At 34.5% G+C, this 20,196-nt stretch overlaps 1 protein-coding gene across 10 annotated transcripts in view; it reads left to right on the top strand.

Annotated features, from left to right (window-relative positions):
- The window catches only part of Usp33 (ubiquitin specific peptidase 33), a 70,206-nt gene that overhangs the window by 44,911 nt on the left and 5,099 nt on the right, over window positions 1-20,196 (top strand). For 5 of the 10 annotated variants that reach the window (XM_048814102.1, XM_015490542.2, XM_015490540.2 and 2 more), the window contains exons 16-24: window positions 734-779; window positions 1,328-1,508; window positions 2,099-2,225; window positions 2,869-3,038; window positions 4,125-4,206; window positions 5,161-5,278; window positions 12,793-12,895; window positions 15,249-15,317; window positions 15,920-17,092. In XM_048814102.1, coding sequence (XP_048670059.1) covers window positions 734-779; window positions 1,328-1,508; window positions 2,099-2,225; window positions 2,869-3,038; window positions 4,125-4,206; window positions 5,161-5,278; window positions 12,793-12,895; window positions 15,249-15,317; window positions 15,920-16,077 — 1,054 coding nt within the window. In that variant the 3' untranslated portion in view covers window positions 16,078-17,092. Of the gene's footprint in view, window positions 1-733; window positions 780-1,327; window positions 1,509-2,098; window positions 2,226-2,868; window positions 3,039-4,124; window positions 4,207-5,160; window positions 5,279-12,792; window positions 12,896-15,248; window positions 15,318-15,919; window positions 17,093-20,196 lie in introns of those variants that run through there. The other 5 variants (XM_048814105.1, XM_015490541.2, XM_015490539.2 and 2 more) reach the window with 2 other exon arrangements.

The following is a 20,196-nucleotide window of genomic DNA, read 5'->3' as shown; positions in this document are numbered from 1 at the left end:
AAAAAAAAAATGTGGTGGCGCACACTTGAAATTCCAATGGCTAGGGAGGCTGAGGCAGGAGGATTGCTAATTCAAAGCCAGCCTCAGCAAAAACGAGGCACTAAGCAACTCTCTAAATAAAGTACAAAATAGGGCTGGGGATGTGGCTCAGTGGCCAATTACCCCTGAGTTCAATCCTTGGTACCCAAAAGAAAAAAAAAAAAAGGCAGAAGAAAGGTTTAATATATTGACTGGAATTACAAATTTTATAAATTTGGGATTTTGTTTTATGCAGTTTTACTTGCTATCTGCTTGTCATAAAGGGTTAGCCAGGCCATAGAGAGCAGCACATTTGTTAAAAAAAAAAAATTTTTTTTTAAATCCAAGGATTACAAAACTCCCTGTAGTTTTGTTATGGATGTCTTGGTTTAGGTTATTTTTCATAATAAGGCACTTCAACATTTTGATTTTGATTATTTGAGTCTTTAGTGTGTAAATATGTAAGAGAATCCAATAGTGAGCTTTTTCAATCTGATAACATTTAATCTGCAATTTCTAAAATATTTTTGTTGTATATTTAAATATACTAATTTTTTTTGGCAAGCCTTTTTTTGTGTGTGTGTGTGAAAGTGGCGATTGAACCCTTGGCCTCATACATGCTAGACAGGCATTATATCACTGAACTACATTTCCAGCCCTAAATATACTAAATTGTTTGTAGATATCATTGAGTTTTTTTTTTTTTTCGTCATAGGTTGAGAAATGGAGTAAAGTTTTGTAAAGTACAAAAGTTTCCTGAGGTATGGACTTTAACTCATTTTATTTTATGTGGTAAAGCATTAATGAAACACAACATAGTAATAAATTCTCATAGCACATTTGAAGATTGAAGTGGTTCTGTTGACCAGTTGCTGTGCATACCTTATTTGGATTATTTATTTCCAAAATATTGGGTTGAATATCTTAAGTGCCCTCAACAGTATACTATGATGGACATAGTATAATTAGACATTGTAGGAACTTGACGGGTATAAAGTGAAAAATTAGAAAAACAAGTAACAGTGAACTTTGGAAGAATCATGTTTCTACATTTCAGGTTATGACTTTATAATGCGGTTGATATTTAACCTTGACACATAGTTCAGTATGAATATTTAATAATATTATAGCTTAATAAAAAATTTTTAGCTAAATGAAACTTAACTTTATTTACAATTTTACTTCAATCAAACACCACAATTACTTGCTTGTAGAATAAAAATCTTAATGTCCTAAGTTTTATCATTTTGGAATGCTTTTTAGTCTTTTGTAATGGCAAATAAGGGTTTTTTATTTTATTCTGTTTTAGATTTTATGTATCCATCTGAAAAGATTCCGACACGAACTGATGTTTTCCACCAAAATCAGCACCCATGTTTCATTTCCACTAGAAGGCCTTGATCTTCAGCCATTTCTTGCTAAGGATAGTCCAACTCAGATTGTGACATATGATCTTCTGTCAGTCATTTGTCATCATGGGACTGCAAGTAGTAAGTATATAGGTTTGACGTTTGTTTTTAGATTTAAAAAATTGTGTCTGAATACAATTGAATTAATTGCTTAAATAAGGTGTTCTTGGAAAGGAAAAAAAAAACTAAAAGTAGATTTTACTGCTGGTTATTAAAAACATGTCAGACTCCCAGTATAAAAAAATGATAAATGTATAAGGAAATGGAAATGCTTATTACCCCAATTTGATTGTTGCTCATTGTATATATGTACTTATTGAATCATCACTCTCTACTCCATAAATATGTACAATTATTATGTGGTAGTCAAAAAACATCAGTTTTAGGAAATGGAATATTTTTTACTAAGGTGTTTGGAATATTTGAAATTATATTGTATAAGATAATAGTAAGGACTTTAGCTTGATAATTTTTATACTGGGTTTTTAAAGATTAATTTTATGTGTTTTTGTCTTCTCAAGCAGTGGTGATGATGATACATATTAAAAAATAAGATCACAGTTCTTGCTATATATTGTAGCTGCTATGCTAGACACTGGAGATAGAAAAAGTTTATCCTCCATTTTGTGTTAATTGTATTACCATAGTGATTTCTTTTCCCTTAAATACAGGTGGACACTATATAGCCTACTGCCGAAACAATTTAAATAACCTGTGGTATGAATTTGATGATCAGAGTGTTACTGAAGTTTCAGAATCTACCGTACAAAATGCAGAAGCTTATGTTCTTTTCTATAGGTAATGGAAGTCATTATCTCATATATAAACTAGTTTACAAATAATGAGAGAACATTTATTTCACTCTTTGGAGTTATTAGTGACTTCTAAGATTTTTCAGTTGGATTGCTCAGTAAAGATAAGAAATTGCTCTATTCTCGTTAGAGTAAAATAAAGTAAAAAGTTTTCTACAGAATGAGGCTTTGTTTAGAGAATGTTAACATAAATAAGAAGGACAAAGGATGTATTTTGTTTTAGAAAGATTGGTTTTAATAAATCAGAATTAAATATCAACTTTCCTGCTAAAACGGCTGATTAAGGAGGTATTAGTATAAAATTCTTTAGTATTTTATGAAAGAAAATGCTAGCTACTGTAACAGGGATACTAATTAGGTATTTAGCTTGATCTTATTAACAAATATGTGAATGCTTACCATGTGTCAGTATTGTGGACACCAGTAGTTAATATATAACATCTCCTTTAGGGGTGTAAAATGTATTTGAGAGGTGATGCAAAGTATGTTTCTCTTGGAATTACCAAGGCTTGAGGAGATCTACAGAATTAGTATGTTTGGGAGTCTAATAAGGAAGAGGAAAAAAATCACTCTACTAGTCTAATGTAGTAAAATACATATTGGACTTAATGAATTATTGTCTTTAAAAGGAAGAGCAGTGAAGAGGCACAAAAAGAGAGGCGAAGGATATCAAATTTGTTGAATATAATGGAACCTAGCCTCCTTCAGTTTTATATTTCTCGACAGTGGCTGAATAAATTTAAGACCTTTGCTGAACCTGGCCCTATATCAAATAATGACTTTCTCTGTATTCACGGAGGTAAGAAATCTTGTCTGCAAAGTAGTGGTAGAAGTTTGTTGTTAAATAATTTGCAGATTAGGAATAAGCCAAGAATTTTCCTCTTCTATTTATTTCTTATTTCTCTGTCTGCATTCTACCTTAATGTATTTAATTCCATTAGGTTTTCAAAATTTGGCCTTGTCTCTCTAATTATGGGCCTGTTAAACATTTTATTTATTGAGTACCTGTTTAAAACCCTGTGCCAGAGCCTGAGAGTTATTTCTGTACTAGTGATTTCAGCTGCCACCTGTACCTGTAGTTCTTATCCCTTTTATCTAAATGAATAGCTGGCTCTTTTCCTAAATATGGAAATTTATTGGGGGTTAAACAAGAAAGCTTCATATGTGTTAAACATAACTTATATCCTTGTAATTAGCTAAATTAATGTTTATTCCTAGAATAAATAGGACCTTTGGTGTTTTGATTAACCTTTGATTGAAGACTCAATATTCTTGCTAATTATATTTATAGTGAAACAACAAGAAATGGGAATATCTTATATTGGATATAGAAACTTAAACCCCACAAAATATTTGTGGGCCTCAGTAGTAGAGCACATGTTCCATAGCACAAGGCCCTGAGTTCAATCCCCAGCATTGACTTAAAAACAAACAAACAAACAAACAAAAAAAACTCCTTATGAATTTCAAGGTATACATTCTTCTTTAGAAAGGATAATAACTTAAAAAAATATATATATATACACACACACACACACACACACACACATATTTTTTTGGTACTGGGGATTGAACTCAGGAGCACTCAACCACTGAGCCACATCCCCAGCCCTATTTTGTATTTTATTTAGAGACAGGGTCTCACTGTTTTTTAGCCCCTCTCTTTTGCTGAGGCTGGCTTTGAACTCTCTGTCTTCCTTCCTCAGCCTCCTGAGCCGCTGGAATTATAGGAATGTACCACCATGCCTGGCTGAAAATACTTTTTACTTTTTGGGAGGGGAGGCTTGAGAATAATGATTGACCAGTCAGTCAGCAGTCATTAAAAATGAGTTTAACCTTTGAAAGGAATTAAAGAATGAAGCTGACCTGTCAAAAATATTTTTAGGTGTTCCTCCACGAAAAGCTAGTTATATTGAAGACTTGGTTTTGATGCTGCCTCAGAACATTTGGGATAACTTGTATAGCAGGTTTGTTTTTATTTATTTTTCTTTCACATTTTTTAATTGTTGCATATAGTTGTAGATAATAATGGGATTTGTTGTTACATATTCATACATGTACACAACACAACAATGTAATGTAGCCATTATCACTCCCCAGTACTTCCTTGCTCCTTCTCTACCTTCCACACTTTGCAGGTTTGTTTTTAAAAGCAGACAATGTATTATTGTGAAAACTACTTAAAAGTAGCTAAAGGGGGACTGGATTATTTCCCAGATGCTTCTTTTGCTTTATGTTGCATACCTCTTTTTCATTCATTTATTTATTTTGAAGTGTGAATAGGCAAACTTTATAGCTAGTGTGGCTCTAGTCTAGATGATTTATTCTGATTTTCATATTCTAAATATCTGTTTGTGAAGATATACTTATCATACCGAAGTACTTTATTTAAAAGATATTACCTATACTCACCACTAAAATTTTACTTATGTGTGCACTCCCAAAATTGAATATTCTTACTCTGAAATTTTAAAGTTTTAAATCTTAAAAAATATTTTGTACTCTAATGTTCTTACCAATTATGTTTTCTTTAAATATTAAATCCATGCCAGGAATCCTTTCTACTTGAGAGAATAGGGGAAACCTTCATCTGATTAAAACTTGACTGTGACTGTTTAATTTATATGTTAATTTTTGAAAACCCTTTTTTGGTTGTTGCTGCGAACATTTGGTAGAACAAGGGAAAGTTGAACTATGGATAAGGCAGCATAGGCAATACATTGGTAAAGTTTTTATTCTAATAAACATAATATCAGGAACTTGTAATTTAAAAACATTTTTTATATTACTTTGAGAATTTTCCTGTGAGGATTTATTCTTAACTGGGTATTTAGCTATTGACTAAAAAACTAGAAACTATGTGGTAAAACATCAGCTTTGAGATTGCTATAATTTTAATTCTTAAATTCTTCATGCTTTAGGTATGGAGGAGGACCAGCTGTCAACCATCTGTACATTTGTCATACTTGCCAAATTGAGGCAGAGAAAATTGAAAAAAGAAGAAAAACTGAACTGGAAATATTTATTCGGGTAAAAAAAGTAATGCTTTTCAAATTGTCAATGATGTAGGATAAAGATGAAGATCTGACAATTAACAAAATGGTTGAATGAAAGTGTTGTAATAGATTTCAAGTGTTCTGGGTACCTAACAGTGATGACTTAAGGCCTTCACTGGAATTTTAGTGAGTTAAGTTTTCCTTTGTGGGCTTTTGTTTTTATGGATTGGGCAATACATTTTGTTTTAGGTATTGTAACTATAAGATATCTCCTAATTAAAATGGAAAATTCCTCGTTAGTATTGTCTATAGAATATCCAGCTGGCATTCTCAACTTCCATTCTTCTATGAAATATAATGCTGTTTTGTCTTTCGGGAACTCTGTATTTACAAATATACTGTTTCCTCATAGTATATTATGAAACATTCCTTGATTGTAAACAGCAGAAAATTTAGTCACAGAATGAAAAAACTGAACAAAGCCAGTTGTTGTGGTACATTCCTGTAACCTCATCTACTCAGGGAGCTGAGGCAGGGGAATTGAAAGTTTAAGGCCAGCCTTGCAACTTAGCAAGATCTTGTCTCAAAATAAAAAGGGCTGAGGATGTAGCTTAATGGTAGATTGATTGCCTAGCATGTGAAAAGCTGAGTTCAATTTCCAGCACTGTGCAAAGAAAGTTTTTTTTAAAAAAAATACTGAATTAACAGTTTTTGTAGACAAGGACCAGTGAATTCCAGATGTCTAGGTAGCAAGAGATCTTTTTAAAGTATTGCTATAACACAGCTCCAACTATTTTAATACAATCTAAAGTTTAGTTTACCTGAAAGGCATGTTTATTGATAATCCTACTGGGACAATATTGGAAGAGATAATATGCCAAAGAAAATGAATTGCTTTTTTTACTGTTAGAAACAATTTTATGAAAATGATTTGCATTTCTTAATATGGGATATTGCTTTAGCTATTGCAGGAGAAAATGTATGTAAACTAGCTTCACTGCCTCCAGACCAGTTTCTTCTGATTTCGAATGGCAACAGAGAACTACTAGCAATAACAGCTTCTGTAAAATAGAGTAACAGAAGCAAAGTCCTGCAATGAAACTGCTTAAGGCTAAACTGTTTATTTCACTAATCTCACAACTTTCCTGCAATCATTTTATGCGTATGCAATCCTACTTCCTAAAGAATGAATACATAGCAAATTGATTCTAAAAAGCTACTGAGATAATTTAACAGAACATCTAGCATTAGAGGGAATGGGAACTACGGAAAGCTCTTAATATCAGTCCAAGTGATGAAACCAAGACTTTTTAGTCTCAGGACTAAAATTAAATATTAACATTATTCTCACTTCTCTAGAAATGATTCTTGCTTTTGCAAAAAACTAAGCTGCTCCTTTTCTGTCTTCCTTTTGTTTGAGTTCATCTAGCATATTCTGAAACCTGTTCTTGGGAGACAGGTTTTCCACATTCATGATGAGATAGATCCTCTTGTTTTGCCTCTGTCCTAGGTCTCTTGGAGTTTGCCTTTCATGTTATCATCTGTTTGTTTATTTTTGCCACCACATTTTTTTCATTGGTGCATTACAGTTGTACATAATGACTGGATTTGTTCTTATGTATTCGTACATGCACACAATATAGCAATATAATTTGGCCAGTATCGCTCCCTGGTATCAATCTGTTTCTGAATGGATTTTTTAATAAAGTGGGAGAGAAGATATTGAGCAGACTAAAGTTAAATGTCCTGTGTGTTCCATACTGTGTACCATATGTGTAAAAACACACCTGCTTCTCTCTTTTTTTTTAAAATTTTAATATTTTTTATTTTTTAGTTTTTGGCAGACATAACATCTTTGTTTGTATGTGGTGCTGAGGATCGAACCCGGGCCGCACGCATGCCAGGCGAGCACGATACCGCTTGAGCCACATCCCCAGCCCCTCTCTTTTTGTTTTGTTTAAATCATTTTATTATTGTTGTTATTTAGTTATTATGTGGTGATGGGAATTGAAGTCAGGGCCTCTTGCATGCTGGGTAAGTGCTTTACAACTGAGCTATCTTCCCAGCCCACCTGCTTCTCTCTCTCTTTAAAAAAAAAATTATTTATTTACTTTATGTGGTGCTAAGAATTGAACCCAGTGCCTCACAAGTGCTCAGCAAGAGCTCTACCACTGAGCCACAATCCCAGCCCTTACCTTCTTCTCTTTTGATTCAGGGTTTGAGTGGGTAAGGGGGCTTGCCTAAAGTAAAGAAATACGTACTTAGAGAAGATATTGGAGGTGTGGATTTCTTAATTTTACTCAGGACTCATTTGCTTCTTGAATCTATGAAAACAAGTATTAGTTGAATATTTATTTATTTATTTATTATTGAGTAATCCCAGGAGCTTGGGAGGCTGAGGCAAGAAGATTTCGAGTTCAAAGCCAGTCTCAGCAAAAGTGAGGTGCTAAGCAACTCAGTGAGACCCTGTCTCTAAACATAAAGTAGAAAATAGGGCTGGGGATGTGGCTCAGTGATTGAATGCTCCTGAGTTCAATCCCTGGTTAACTCCTCCACCAAAACAAAACAGAGAGAGAGTATAGAATAAATGGAAATGATGCTCCTTAATAGATAATACACTACAGTTTGATCCTTTGTCAACTCAGCTTCCATATGCCCTTCCATATCCATATAAATAGTAGCAACAGTATCATCCTTCTACTTGACATGATACACCTAGCTCATATACTAGTACATGTTGTATTGATTCTTTCCCTAATTTGTGAGATGGCAAGTTCCATCAGTTACTATATCCATTTCTAGCTGTTGTCATTTATCTTTTAGTTCAGCCAATGCAGTTAAAAATATTTTTTTTATAATCTAAGGAATACTAAGGGATTGGGATGTAACTCAGTGATAGAGCACTTGCCTAGCACGCACAAGGCCCTGTGTTCAACCCCCAGCACCAAAAAAGAAAACAAAACAAAAAAAACTTATATTAACCACCACAGTTACACCTTATAATATTAATCGGATGAAAGAAAGGAAAAAATTATTTCAAATGTTCATGTTTATAAATATGTACAAGGAAGAAATATGTGACTTCAACTAATCATTATCCATTTCATATACCCTGTGTTCTCATCTAGCACTTCAGCTGGTTGTGGATGTTTTCCTGGGAAAGCAACCCAGACTTTCCTTACTAAAGTGTATGAATCCTTAGTAGTCATGTATCTGTTAGATTTCTCTAGCTGTCTATTAATTTTTAAGCTCTGGGTATAGAAGTACTAATAATGCCTATAGTGGGTTGAATGGTGGTTCTCAAAAATATACTTCCATGCTTCAAGCTCTATGAATTGATCTTATTGATGAATATGACCTTATTTGAAAAACAAAGAGTCTTTGCACAGATAAGGATTTCAGGGTAAAATTATTCTGAATTAATCTGTGTGGACCCTAAATTTAGTAAGTGTCCCTATCAAGAGACAGACAGCAGAAAGATACATGAAGAAAGAGGTGAAAGCCATGTGAAGACAGTGGCATAGATTGGAGCAATGCAGCTACAAGGCAGAATCTTGAGGAGGTGGGGAGTGAAATGTCCTGTAGAGCTTCACAGCCAGCCCAGTTTTTGATTTTGGATTTCTGGTCCCCAGAACTGGGAGTGAATAAGAAAAGGCACCACATATTGGTCTCTTTACAGAGCATATACCACATCATGTAGGATAGTACCAAGCTCACAAAATGTTATCACAAAGTTAAAAAAAAAAAAAAAAAGTATTTGATAGGCCAGCAGATTTTGGGTGATAACACATGGTAAGGTAATTAATCTTAGAATATGAGATGTTTTTTCTTTTGTACATAATGAATTAATTCCATGATCAGAAGCAATGTGGATGTTAGTCAATGAATGAGATGTTCAGTAAATCCAAGATTGGTGGTACTGAGAGAAACATTGTGTGGTAAGATAGTAGACCCAAAGCCTAAATCACATGTCACCAGAGCACTATATCCAAATTACATGAAGAACTCATACAAGTGAGTAAGTAGGCAAATATTTCAATTTAAAAATAGATGCAAGATTTTAATAGACATTACTACTAAGAAAGTATGACTAATAAGCATGTGCATAGTATATAGTAGGGAATTCTCAGGTGACTGTTAATGATGAGAATGCAAAGTACAGCAGGCTACATGATAAGCAGTTTGGTAATTTCTTAGATTCAGCATTTAGCATTTAGTTTACATTCACATAGAACCTGTAAAATGAACTTATTAGTTGCCCCAAATTATAAACAATTGAAATATCCAGCAGGTGGCATATGCGTGAACAAAATGTGTTATAGTCATACATTGGAAGACTATTCAGCAATAAAAAAATAATGGATTACTGATGCATGTGACAACATGAATGAATTTCAGAAACATTATATCAAGTAAAAGACAGGGGGCTGGGGTTGTGGCTCAGTGGTAGAGTGTTCGCCTAGCATGTGTGAGGCCCTGGGTTTGATCCTCAGCACCATATAAAGATAAATAAAGGTAAAAAAAAAAAAAAAAAAGTAAAAGACATAAAAATGACTGATACCTATTTTATTTATAAGGAATTTCTGAAGAGGGGGGAAAAATACAAAGATAAATTATTAGATCAGTGGTTTCTAGAGCTAAGAGCAGTAGAGTGATTGTAAACTGATTAGTGTTTTGGAGATATTGGAAACTGGATTTTGGTGAAGATTGCACAACTAAATTTACTGAAAAATCACTGAACTTCCCAGTAACATTGGGTTGATTATATCAATAAATCCATTTTAATTTTTGTTGTTAGCTTTTATTCCCCCGACCCCTAAGGATCAAACCCAGGGCCATTCTACCATTGAGCTATGTCCCTAACTTTTTTTAAAAATTGAGACAGGGGCTTGCTGAGTTGCCCAGGCTGGTCTCAAACTTAAGATCCTTCTACCTCTGCTTCCCAAGTTACTAGGATTATAGGTGTGTGCCACTGCACTTAGCAATAAAGCTATTTTTAAAAATATTTTATTTTTTAGTTGTAGTTGTACACAACACCTTTTATTTTATTTATTTTATTTTTTATGTGGTGCTGAGGATCGAACCCAGGGCCTTGCACGTGCTAGGCAAGCGCTCTACCGCTGAGCCACAACCCTAGCCCAATAAAGCTATTTTTAAAAATGAAAATATATACCTCAGTGGTAGAGCAATGAGGCCTTGGGTTTGATCCCCAGCACTGTGCCCTCCCCTACAAAAGGAAAATCTGTGATTACTCCATAACACTAGGTTTTTGTTTGTTTGTTTTTTAAATATACCCCCTTTTTAACAAACCAAGTGTGTTCGTATAAAAATAGTACTGGCATACAGTAATCCTCCTGTTTCAACCTACTGAGTCATTGGGATTATATGTGCCCTACTAGTGCCGTAGTTTTGAGAAATTTCCCAAAATTGGATGGGGGAAAAATGCATGTTATTAAGTTAATGGAGTTATTGTGCTTAAATTTTAAAAAGCCCCCTCCTAGATGTATAAGGAAGAAACTTACTAATCTTTATCAAAGAAACTTATCTTTATCAATGATAAAGTCCTGAAAGAAGTGTCCAAATCTGGTAATGGTGTATTTAATAAATGCTATAATTAATTCAGCATCTTTGAGAAATCTCATCTTTCTTTATGCAATCTGTAAATCACAGAAAGCACTAACTCTAATTCCATGCCTTGAGATAAATATGCCTTAATTTCTGTAGAAAAGATAGCCACAGCATTTTTTTTTTCTCTCTCTCACACACACAGGCACGCACGCGCGCACACACACACACACGCACGTCTTTTAGATACTTGGGATTGAACCCAGGAATGCTTTACCCCTGAAATACATTTTTGACCCATTTTATTTTTTTATTTTGAGACAGGGTCTTACTAAGTTACTGAGGCTTGTCTCAAACTTAAGATCCTTGCAGTCCTTCTGGTTCAGCCTCCCATATAGCTGGGCCATCACTACCAGCTCACAGCATCTTTTATTCCCTTTCATTGTTCATTGTTAAGCAGATACTTTTTGTCTCAGAAAGATCCTTTCCCTCAAAGAACCTACATTTAATAAATAAATAAATGTTGTATATTAAAAATCATATATTATGGAAAAAGGAATAGGGTAAGAGATCAGGATTATAGTATGAGGGGATGAAACAAGTTGCAATTTTAAAGAGAATAATCAAGATAGGACTCAATGAGAGGTGACATTTAAACAAAAAATTAAAGGACGAGAGAGACACAGTCATTTCAATACCTGCTGAAAGAAGGGATAGCCAGTGCAAAATCCTTGAGAGATGGGAATGTTATTTGATTAGTTCTAGGAAAACAAAGAGATTAATGTGATTACATGTAGAAATGGAGAAAGAAAAAATTAGAATGTAAAGTCAGATCATGGGAGGTACTTCTGGGCTATTATAAGGATCTTTGGGGACAGTTGCAGGGTTTCTGTTTAATTAAGGGGATGACATAATCTGAACTTGTCTTTGTCCAGTTAGTACATACCATGGGCTTTTAGTTACCCATCATGAAATACTACTGTAATTAGATAAATTCCCAAATACTCTTCATTTTGCTGAGGCTCTGCTACCTGTACTGCTCTTTCTATACCAGTTTTTCTATCAGTTGGGTTTTTTTAGTTGCCAGCAGTGGGGGGCCAGACTGATTAATTTAAGCAGAAAAATAATTTATTGAAAAAAACCCGGAATAATCAGACATCCAAAAGTTTGAAAATCAAAGTAGCCCTGGGTATGTATGCTAACCAAAATTGATGTCAAAGTGACTCCATTCTAGCCATTAGGTTATTCTCTTGAAGAATTCCATTTCTAATAGAGTTGTGCCTATTGTGGGTCACATACCCATTCCTTAGGCCTTAGGGCTAGTGGAGGAAGTGAAACATGTTTAGGGATAATTCCTCTACTTTTGAGAATTTACATATACGTACCACATATATATTGCCTGTGAAATAACATGTACAAGAATATTCTTTTTTATATGTATGCAATTTAATTATTTTTTATGTGGTGCTAAGGATTGAACCAGTGCCTCACATGTGCTAGGCAAGTGCTCTACCCCTGAGCCACAACCCCAGTCCTACAAGAGTATTCTTTGGTGCCCTGAGCCACAACCCCAGCCCTACAAGAGTATTCTTTGCCACATTGTGTTGGTAATAGCAGATTGTTCACCAGTATCTTAATTGAACAAAAGCAAAGTTTAGATGTTGTTAAAGTTTACACATCAGAGTTTTAAGAAGTATGTGTTATTGTTGTGTAGTTACTGTTCGAAGATTTTACTTTGATCATCTTCCACTTATACAGACTTCTGTACCCATTTTGTTAAATTTTGAGACACAAACTAGAATTGTTTATTAATAATTTCTACCACATATCATAATACTAAGATACTTAGCATCAGTGTACATTTATTGTGGTACCATACTCTATATGTGTATGAGAAATTGGCCTTATCAGATACTGAAGTGGAATGATTTTACTGTTTTGTGACTTTGCAAGTTGTGGATTAAAGATGACTGATTTTTTTCCTTTCTGTAGCTTAACAGAGCATTCCAAGAGGAAGACTCTCCAGCGACATTTTATTGCATAAGTATGCAGTGGTTTAGAGAATGGGAGAGTTTTGTGAAGGGTAAAGATGGAGGTGAGTGGTTAACTGAATTTTTTGGTAACTGTTTATTCATTTAACAAGTATCTTGAGTGTCTGAGAAATACTTATTGCAAAAGAAAAAAAGACCCCTGACCTCAGAGAACTTACATTCTAATTTATATTCTTTGGTTTCTGTTTGTTTGTTTGTTTGGTACTGGGGATTAAAGCCATGGCCTCTTTACCACTCAACTATGCCCCCAGCCCTTTTTATTTTGAGACAGGCCATCTAAGTTACTGAAGTTGGCCTTGAACTTGTGATACTCCTTCCTCAGCCACCTGAGTTGCTGGGATCACAGATGTGTACCACCATGCCTGGCTATATTCTTGTTTTGATTGGGGGTGGAGGGGTGGGATTTATAAGCCTGTTTTATTGGCTTAGAGATTATCTCAGTGGTAGAATGCTTCCCTAGGAAGCATGAGATCCTGGGTTCTATCTCCAGCATTACAGTAAACAAATGGGTAAACATTTTATGAATTATAGCATATTCACAGCAAGAATAAAAGAACTGAACAAAATGAGTCAATTAGTCTGATTTTTTTTTTTTCAGTACCAGGGATTGAACCCAGAGTGTTCTACCAATGAGCTATATCCCCACTCCTTTTTATTTTTGAGACAGTGTCTCACTGAATTGCCTAGGCTAGCCTTGAACTTCAGATCCTCCTGCCTCAGACTGCCAAGTCTCTCTAATTATAGGTGTCTGCCACCGTGCTCAGCAGTATTATTATTATTAGTTGTCGATGGACCTTTATTTTATTTATTTATATGTAATGCTAAGAATTGAACCCATTGCCTCACACATGCTAGGCAAATGCTCCATCAGTGAGCTACAACCCCAGCCTACCAGTCTGTGATCTTATTATTGAAGAATTTAATAAATTATAGCAGTAAAAGATTGATTATGGTTTATCCAATACAGTGAAATACTTTGTATGCCTTTAAAATAATTTTATGTTGTAATATTAATAATTTCAGAGCTGGGATTGTGGCTCAGCGGTAGAGCGCTCACCTAGCACAGGTGGGACCTGGGTTCGATCCTCAGCACCACATAAAAAAATAAAGGCATTGTGTTGTGTCCATCTACACCTAAAAAATAAATATTTTTAAAAAATAACAATGATTTCATAGTTAGATGTTCTTGATATATGTAAAAAGCTTGCAACTCAATATGCATAGTTTGAATTCTGGGTTTTTTTTAAGCTAAAATTATATTATGTAAAAGCAGAAAGACCTTATAGATATTAAAGCAGTTTGCCTATCTGGGTGTGGTGGTGGATGTCTGTAATCCCAGTGATTTAGGAGACTGTGGCAGAGAAGAGTTTGTCAGCCTAAGCAGCTTAGTGAGACCCTGTCTCAAAAAATTAAAGGGGCTGGAGATGTAGCTCAGTGGAAGAGCACCACTGGATTCAATACCTAGTACCACCAAAGGGGGAAAAAATTGCCTATTCTTCTGTAATACAATTAAAATAATTAATTTCTTCTATTCTGATATTGTGCCTATTTCAAAGCTGCTGCATTTTTTTGTGTATGTGTGTGTGGGTTATCAGGGATTGAACCCATGGGTGCTTTACCACTGAACTACATCCTTTTTTATTTTGAGACAGTCTTGCTAAGATGCTAAGGCCTGTGTTAAGTTGTTGGGTTAAACTTTGAATCCTCCTGCATCAATCTCCCAAGTCACTGAGATAACAGGCATGTACCACTATGTCTAGCTAAGACATTTTTTCTTAAATTAAGAGAGAATATATTTTTTAAATTTTATAATTCTTATTTTTAAATTTGCTTCAATGACTATCTGAAACAAATTGAGAATTGTTTAAAATTTCTTTTTAAATTACAATGGAATTAATTGAACATGATGGTACAGTCTTTAATCCAGTTACTCAAGAGACTTAGGTAGGAGGATTGCAAGTTCAAGGCTAGCCTAGGCAATTGAATGAGACGCTGTTTCAAAATAAAGCTGCGGATATAGCTCAGTAGTAGAAGACCAGTGGTTTCAGTCCTCTGAACTAGGGGAAGAAGTTACAAAGGAATTGTTCTTTGATAACATTAAAGATAACATTTTGATCTGCAATCCCTAAATGGAGAGTTAAGAAATAATTCTACTAGACTTTGGGAAGGTTAATGAACCTCTCTCACCTTCTTTCCTAGAGCTATTTTGGGAAAAATAAAACCCAAAAAGGAAGAAACTCAGAAAGAATCTTTACCTTAGGTAGAAACTGTAATAATTTGTAAACAGTTTGATTATTTGGTTACAGCTCTCAATCATTTCATGCACAGAATTATGTAATATTTGTTAAATTTGTTTGACGTATGCATTTTGATAAATCTTTTTTCCTTTGAACTTAGATCCTCCAGGTCCTATTGACAATACTAAAATTGCAGTCACTAAATGTGGTAATGTGATGCTCAGGCAAGGTAAGTTTTATTAATACTAAAACCTTTACTTAGCCAGGTATGGCAGTGCATGCCTGTAATTCCAGATACCGAGGAGACTGTAATAGAAGGATTACATTTGAAGACAATCTACGTAACTTAGTGAGAGTGTGTCAAAATAAGATAACAGTGGCTAGGGATATAGCTCAATAATATTTTGCCATGGGTTCAACCCCCAGTACTACAAGAATAGAAGAGGAAAAAAAGAATGTTATTCGTGCTAGAACTAAGACAAAATAGTTGGAAAGCAGTCAGTGTTTATTTGTTTATTTTAATCTGAAAAAAGATTGTAAAGCTATTGAAAGGAGCTGGGAAAAAGCATCTCTAATAGACATACATTGCAAGTTATGAAAATTATTTCAGGCACAATTATTTTATCAGTTATTTATAATCAATTTTTTTACAATATAATCAAATTATTATTATCAAATTGTACAATACAAGTTGGTAGTCTGAAGATTGATGTTTCAGAAGTTCTCATTTATTTCTAGATGACTTGTGCTGGTGGGTGCATTATAAAAGCATGTCCAATATGAATATATATGTTTGTAAACATTATTTGCTCTATGTACTCATAATTTTAGGAGCAGATTCTGGTCAAATTTCCGAAGAAACATGGAATTTTCTGCAGTCTATATATGGTGGAGGACCTGAAGTTATCCTACGACCTCCAGTTGTTCATGTTGATCCTGACATACTACAAGCAGAAGAAAAAATTGAAGTAGAAACACGATCTTTGTAATCTGGAGGATATAGGGACTTCTAATGAGAAATCATTTTCACTTCCCTTGACATACACATTCTAAAACATTCCTTAAAGCATGTTTTTTCTTGATTTTTCTTCATCTTTTATCCCATTTATTCTGTCTTACTGGGCATTATGGAAAAATGTTAAAATGTGTAATATACTACAGGTTGGTGTATTTAATGCTAAATAACTTACCATATAAGTCTTTAAGTGTAATATTTTTGAAACAGAAGGGACAGTTGTGATTGATTGGTAATCAGTAGGCTGTCTTTGATCTTTTTATTACACGCAGATCCTGTATATCCTTTGTAGTGTTGTAAATATTTTTTGCTTTGAAAACTTTTTCATTGCTCTGTGTTAGCATAACTGACCAATCTTTTCAGTTCTCCAAAATCCTAATTTAATTGTATAGTTTTGAGATGGCTTGGTATAACAAAGAGCCTATTTTAAATTAAGAGTAGTAGTCAGAAAGTTGTTAATTTCCCAAAGCTCAGGAAACATTAGGGTGTCACTTCTTTTGCACTGCACCATATAAACTAGCATATTAAAACGTGCAAAATGTCTTTTGAATGTATCAAAGATATATTTAGTTTGAGTGGAACTTGTCAGCCGATATCAGTAACTTATTGCTGCTTATATTGTAAAATGTTAAACTTCAATTCCTACAACCCTGGATAGTGTTCATTAATGTCAGTAAGTAAAAATCCTTAGAGTTAGTTTTAGGCCACCTTTCATTTTGCAAGCATGAAGTGTGGAATGTGTCAATGAGATTGTTGATAAAGCTGAAGCCACTTACAAAATGATTTTTTTAATTTTTTGAATAATGTAGTATGCACCACTATTTGCTTGATTATGTAATGTTAAAAGTTTAACTATACTCTGAAAGCATACTGGATAACATTGAGGATGTTGGATAACATTCTTGATGTCTTTGTTTCAGTTTGAGGCAGCTGCCACCATTTAAAGTGATATTGTTAAAAATTAGTTCAATAAAAATGACTTATAATTATATAATTGAATATTGAATTTATTTGATAGATATTAAAGTTAAAGGGTATAGAATTTGTTAATATTAATGCCTTTTTAGTAATTCTTTTCAGAAATATGGACATCATTCAGGAAAGTTTTTTTTTTAATATCTTTATATTTATGCGGTGCTGAGGATGGAACCCAGTGCCTCATGCATACCAAGCAATCGCTCTACTACTGAGCCACAACCCCAGTCCCATCAGTAAAGTTTTATTGTTTAATGAGTTTATTAATCAGCTGTTTAAGATCCATTTGAATTTTTTTGGTACCTGGGATTGAACCCAGGGTACATAACCACTGAGCCACAACCCCAGCTCCTTTCTGAAATATTTTATTTAGAGATGGGGTCTTACTGTGTTGCTTAAAGCTTTGCTGAGTTGCTGAGGCTCGCTTTAAATCGATCCTCCTACCTCAGCCTTCAGATTATTATAATCCTCAGCTAGGATTATAGGCATGTGCCACTGCGCCGGCTTGAAAATTTTAAAAAAAGGTTTTAGTTTTCTTCTTCCTCATAATCATACTGTGATTCTCCTCAAGGGTTGAATGATTTTTTTTATTTTTTACTGATACTTAAAAACATAAAATTTATACATATTAATTTAGTGCCATGTAATATTTGATACATGTATCCATTGTGTACAATCAGATGGTTTTGATCTGTGTTTAAATCACCAGAATTTAGTATAATGCTTGGCACTTATTTAAATTTAAAAAGGTTTGTTTTTAATAGCATTTGCCATTGAACACTTAACAATGTTTTAGTCACTCTACTAATGTGCTTTCCTTATGTCTAATATTCGCAACAATTCTATGATATAGGCTAAGTGTCTTGCCCAAAGTTATATAACAAAGAAGTGGCAGTTTGGGATTCCAACTTAAATCAACGTGACTTCATACCAGTGCTTTTATTCACTACAATATATTATTCCCTAATGAATTCCCTTGAAACTGGTTATGGCATCACATTCATTTATAGTAATGTATTATTGAAATACAATAGGGCAGGAATTGTGACTCAGTGGCAGGCTCTTGTCTAGCATGCATGAGGCACTGGGTTCAATCCTCAGCACCACATAAGAATATAAAAAAATGAAATTATTAAAAAAGGGCATTGGGGCTGTGGCTGTGGCTCAGTGGTAGCACACTTGCTTGGCATATTTGAGGCACTGGATTTGATTCGCAGCACTGCATATAAATAAAGGTCTATCAACAACTTAAAAAAATATTTTTTTAAAAAAAGGAATATAATAGAGAATACTAGTCCCACTGGGTATGGTGGTGCATGCCCGTAATTCCAGCAATTTAGGAGGCTGAGGCAGGAGGATCACAAATTTGAGGCCAGTCATGGCAACTTAGCAAGATACTTATCTCAAAAAAAAAAAAAAAAAAATGGGTCTGGGATGTGGCTCAGTGGTACAATCCTTTCCCCAGTTACCTCCTGCCCCCCCCCAAAAAGAGTTCATTCAATTTTTTACATTATGATTGTCAAAATACATAATAAGTGGTAGCACTGTGCCTTTTTAGCTAATGGAAAATTGTAGTCAAAGGATAGTGAGAGCCTATGTATTTAAAGTACTTTGATTTCTAATATGAAAGTGATTAGTTTTTTAGAGTCACTTTGCCTAAATTCAAATCCTAGTTGCTGTTACCTTCCAACTATGATTTAAATTTAAAATTTTTTTTTTTTTTGTATTGAGGTTGAATCCAGGGGCGCTCAACTACTGAGCCACATCCTCAGCTCTTTTTTGAATTTTATTATTTTCTTTAGAGGCAGGTTCTCAGTGAGTTGCTGAGGCCTCACTAAGTTGGTGAGGCTGGCTTTGAACTCATGATCTTCCTTGCCTCAGCTTTACAAACTGTTGGGATTACAGGCATGTTCCACTGCGCCTGGCTCTATCTGTGATTTGGAACAATATTTAAACTTCTTTCATCTTCAGTTTTCTTTGTTAAGTGAGAATGCTGTACCTTGGATTTCCCAGGAAGCTGATACTGAGATGTTAAGAGCGCATACAATTTGTTGTGGAGGAATGGGATGGTGCACATAGCTCAGTGGTAGAGTGTGTACTTAGCATGGTGGAGTCCATAATTGTAATAACCAGTACCATCCCTTGGGAAAAAAACGAAGGAAAGAATATTATTAGATTAAGCAGGATTGACCAAGAGTTGTCAGAATGATGCAGACCTGATAGCCTCTGCCAACCCGCTAAGGACATCTGGAGCTAAGATTTCAGAAATGGCTTTGTCTTTGTACTATAAGTAGGCCTTATTTTGTCACTGACTAGCGACTATCTGGAAAAGAAACTCAGCTTGACCCCGGAGGAGTCAAGGGAGCTGTCAGATTTCTAAATGCAGGAGCTGACAGCAAGTGTTTTCTTGAGAGAAGTCTGAACAAATCTGTCTGCCATACTCAATCATGGGATTATAATAATTACATTTATTGTTACATATTATTATATGAACACAGTACTGAACATAGTTGGCACTCAGTGATGTAATCTGTTATTCTTTCTTCTTTTCAAAATACATAACTTCTAAGGACACAGCATTATCTGTGTAGGATCTTCCCAGTAAGGTTTAATATGAATCTAATCATGAGGGAAAGCAAGATAAAAATTTTAAAGGCATGTTGTACAAACACAGCTGCTCTGGACTCTTCAAAAATTTTGTGTTATGATAGACATAAAAGAGGCTAGATGGCCAGACATGGTGGCACATGCCTATAATGTCAGAAGCTCAGGAGGCTGAGATAGGAGGATTGCCAAGTTCAAAGCCAGCCTTAGCAACTTAGTGAAGCCTTCAGCAACTTAGCGAGACCCTGTCTCAAAGAATAAAAAGAGCTGGTGATGTGGCTCAGTGGTTAAGTGCCTCTGGCCTCAATCCCCTATACAAACAATAAAAACATTTTTAAAAGGTAGTTGGGTTGTTATTAAGATAGTTTAATAATAGTCCATTTTTCTTTTCTTTCTTTTTTCTTTTTTTTTTTGGTGGTATTGTGGATCAAATATCAAACCCAGGGCTTCACACATGCTAGGCAAGTCCTGTACCACTGAGCTACCTAGAAAAATAGTAATTCTTTTTTTTTTT

The sequence above is a fragment of the Marmota marmota genome, unplaced genomic scaffold, assembly GCF_001458135.2.
Source record: "Marmota marmota marmota unplaced genomic scaffold, marMar, whole genome shotgun sequence".
In the NCBI taxonomy this organism is placed as follows: domain Eukaryota; kingdom Metazoa; phylum Chordata; class Mammalia; order Rodentia; family Sciuridae; genus Marmota; species Marmota marmota.
This window is presented reverse-complemented; position numbering and strand designations above follow the sequence as displayed.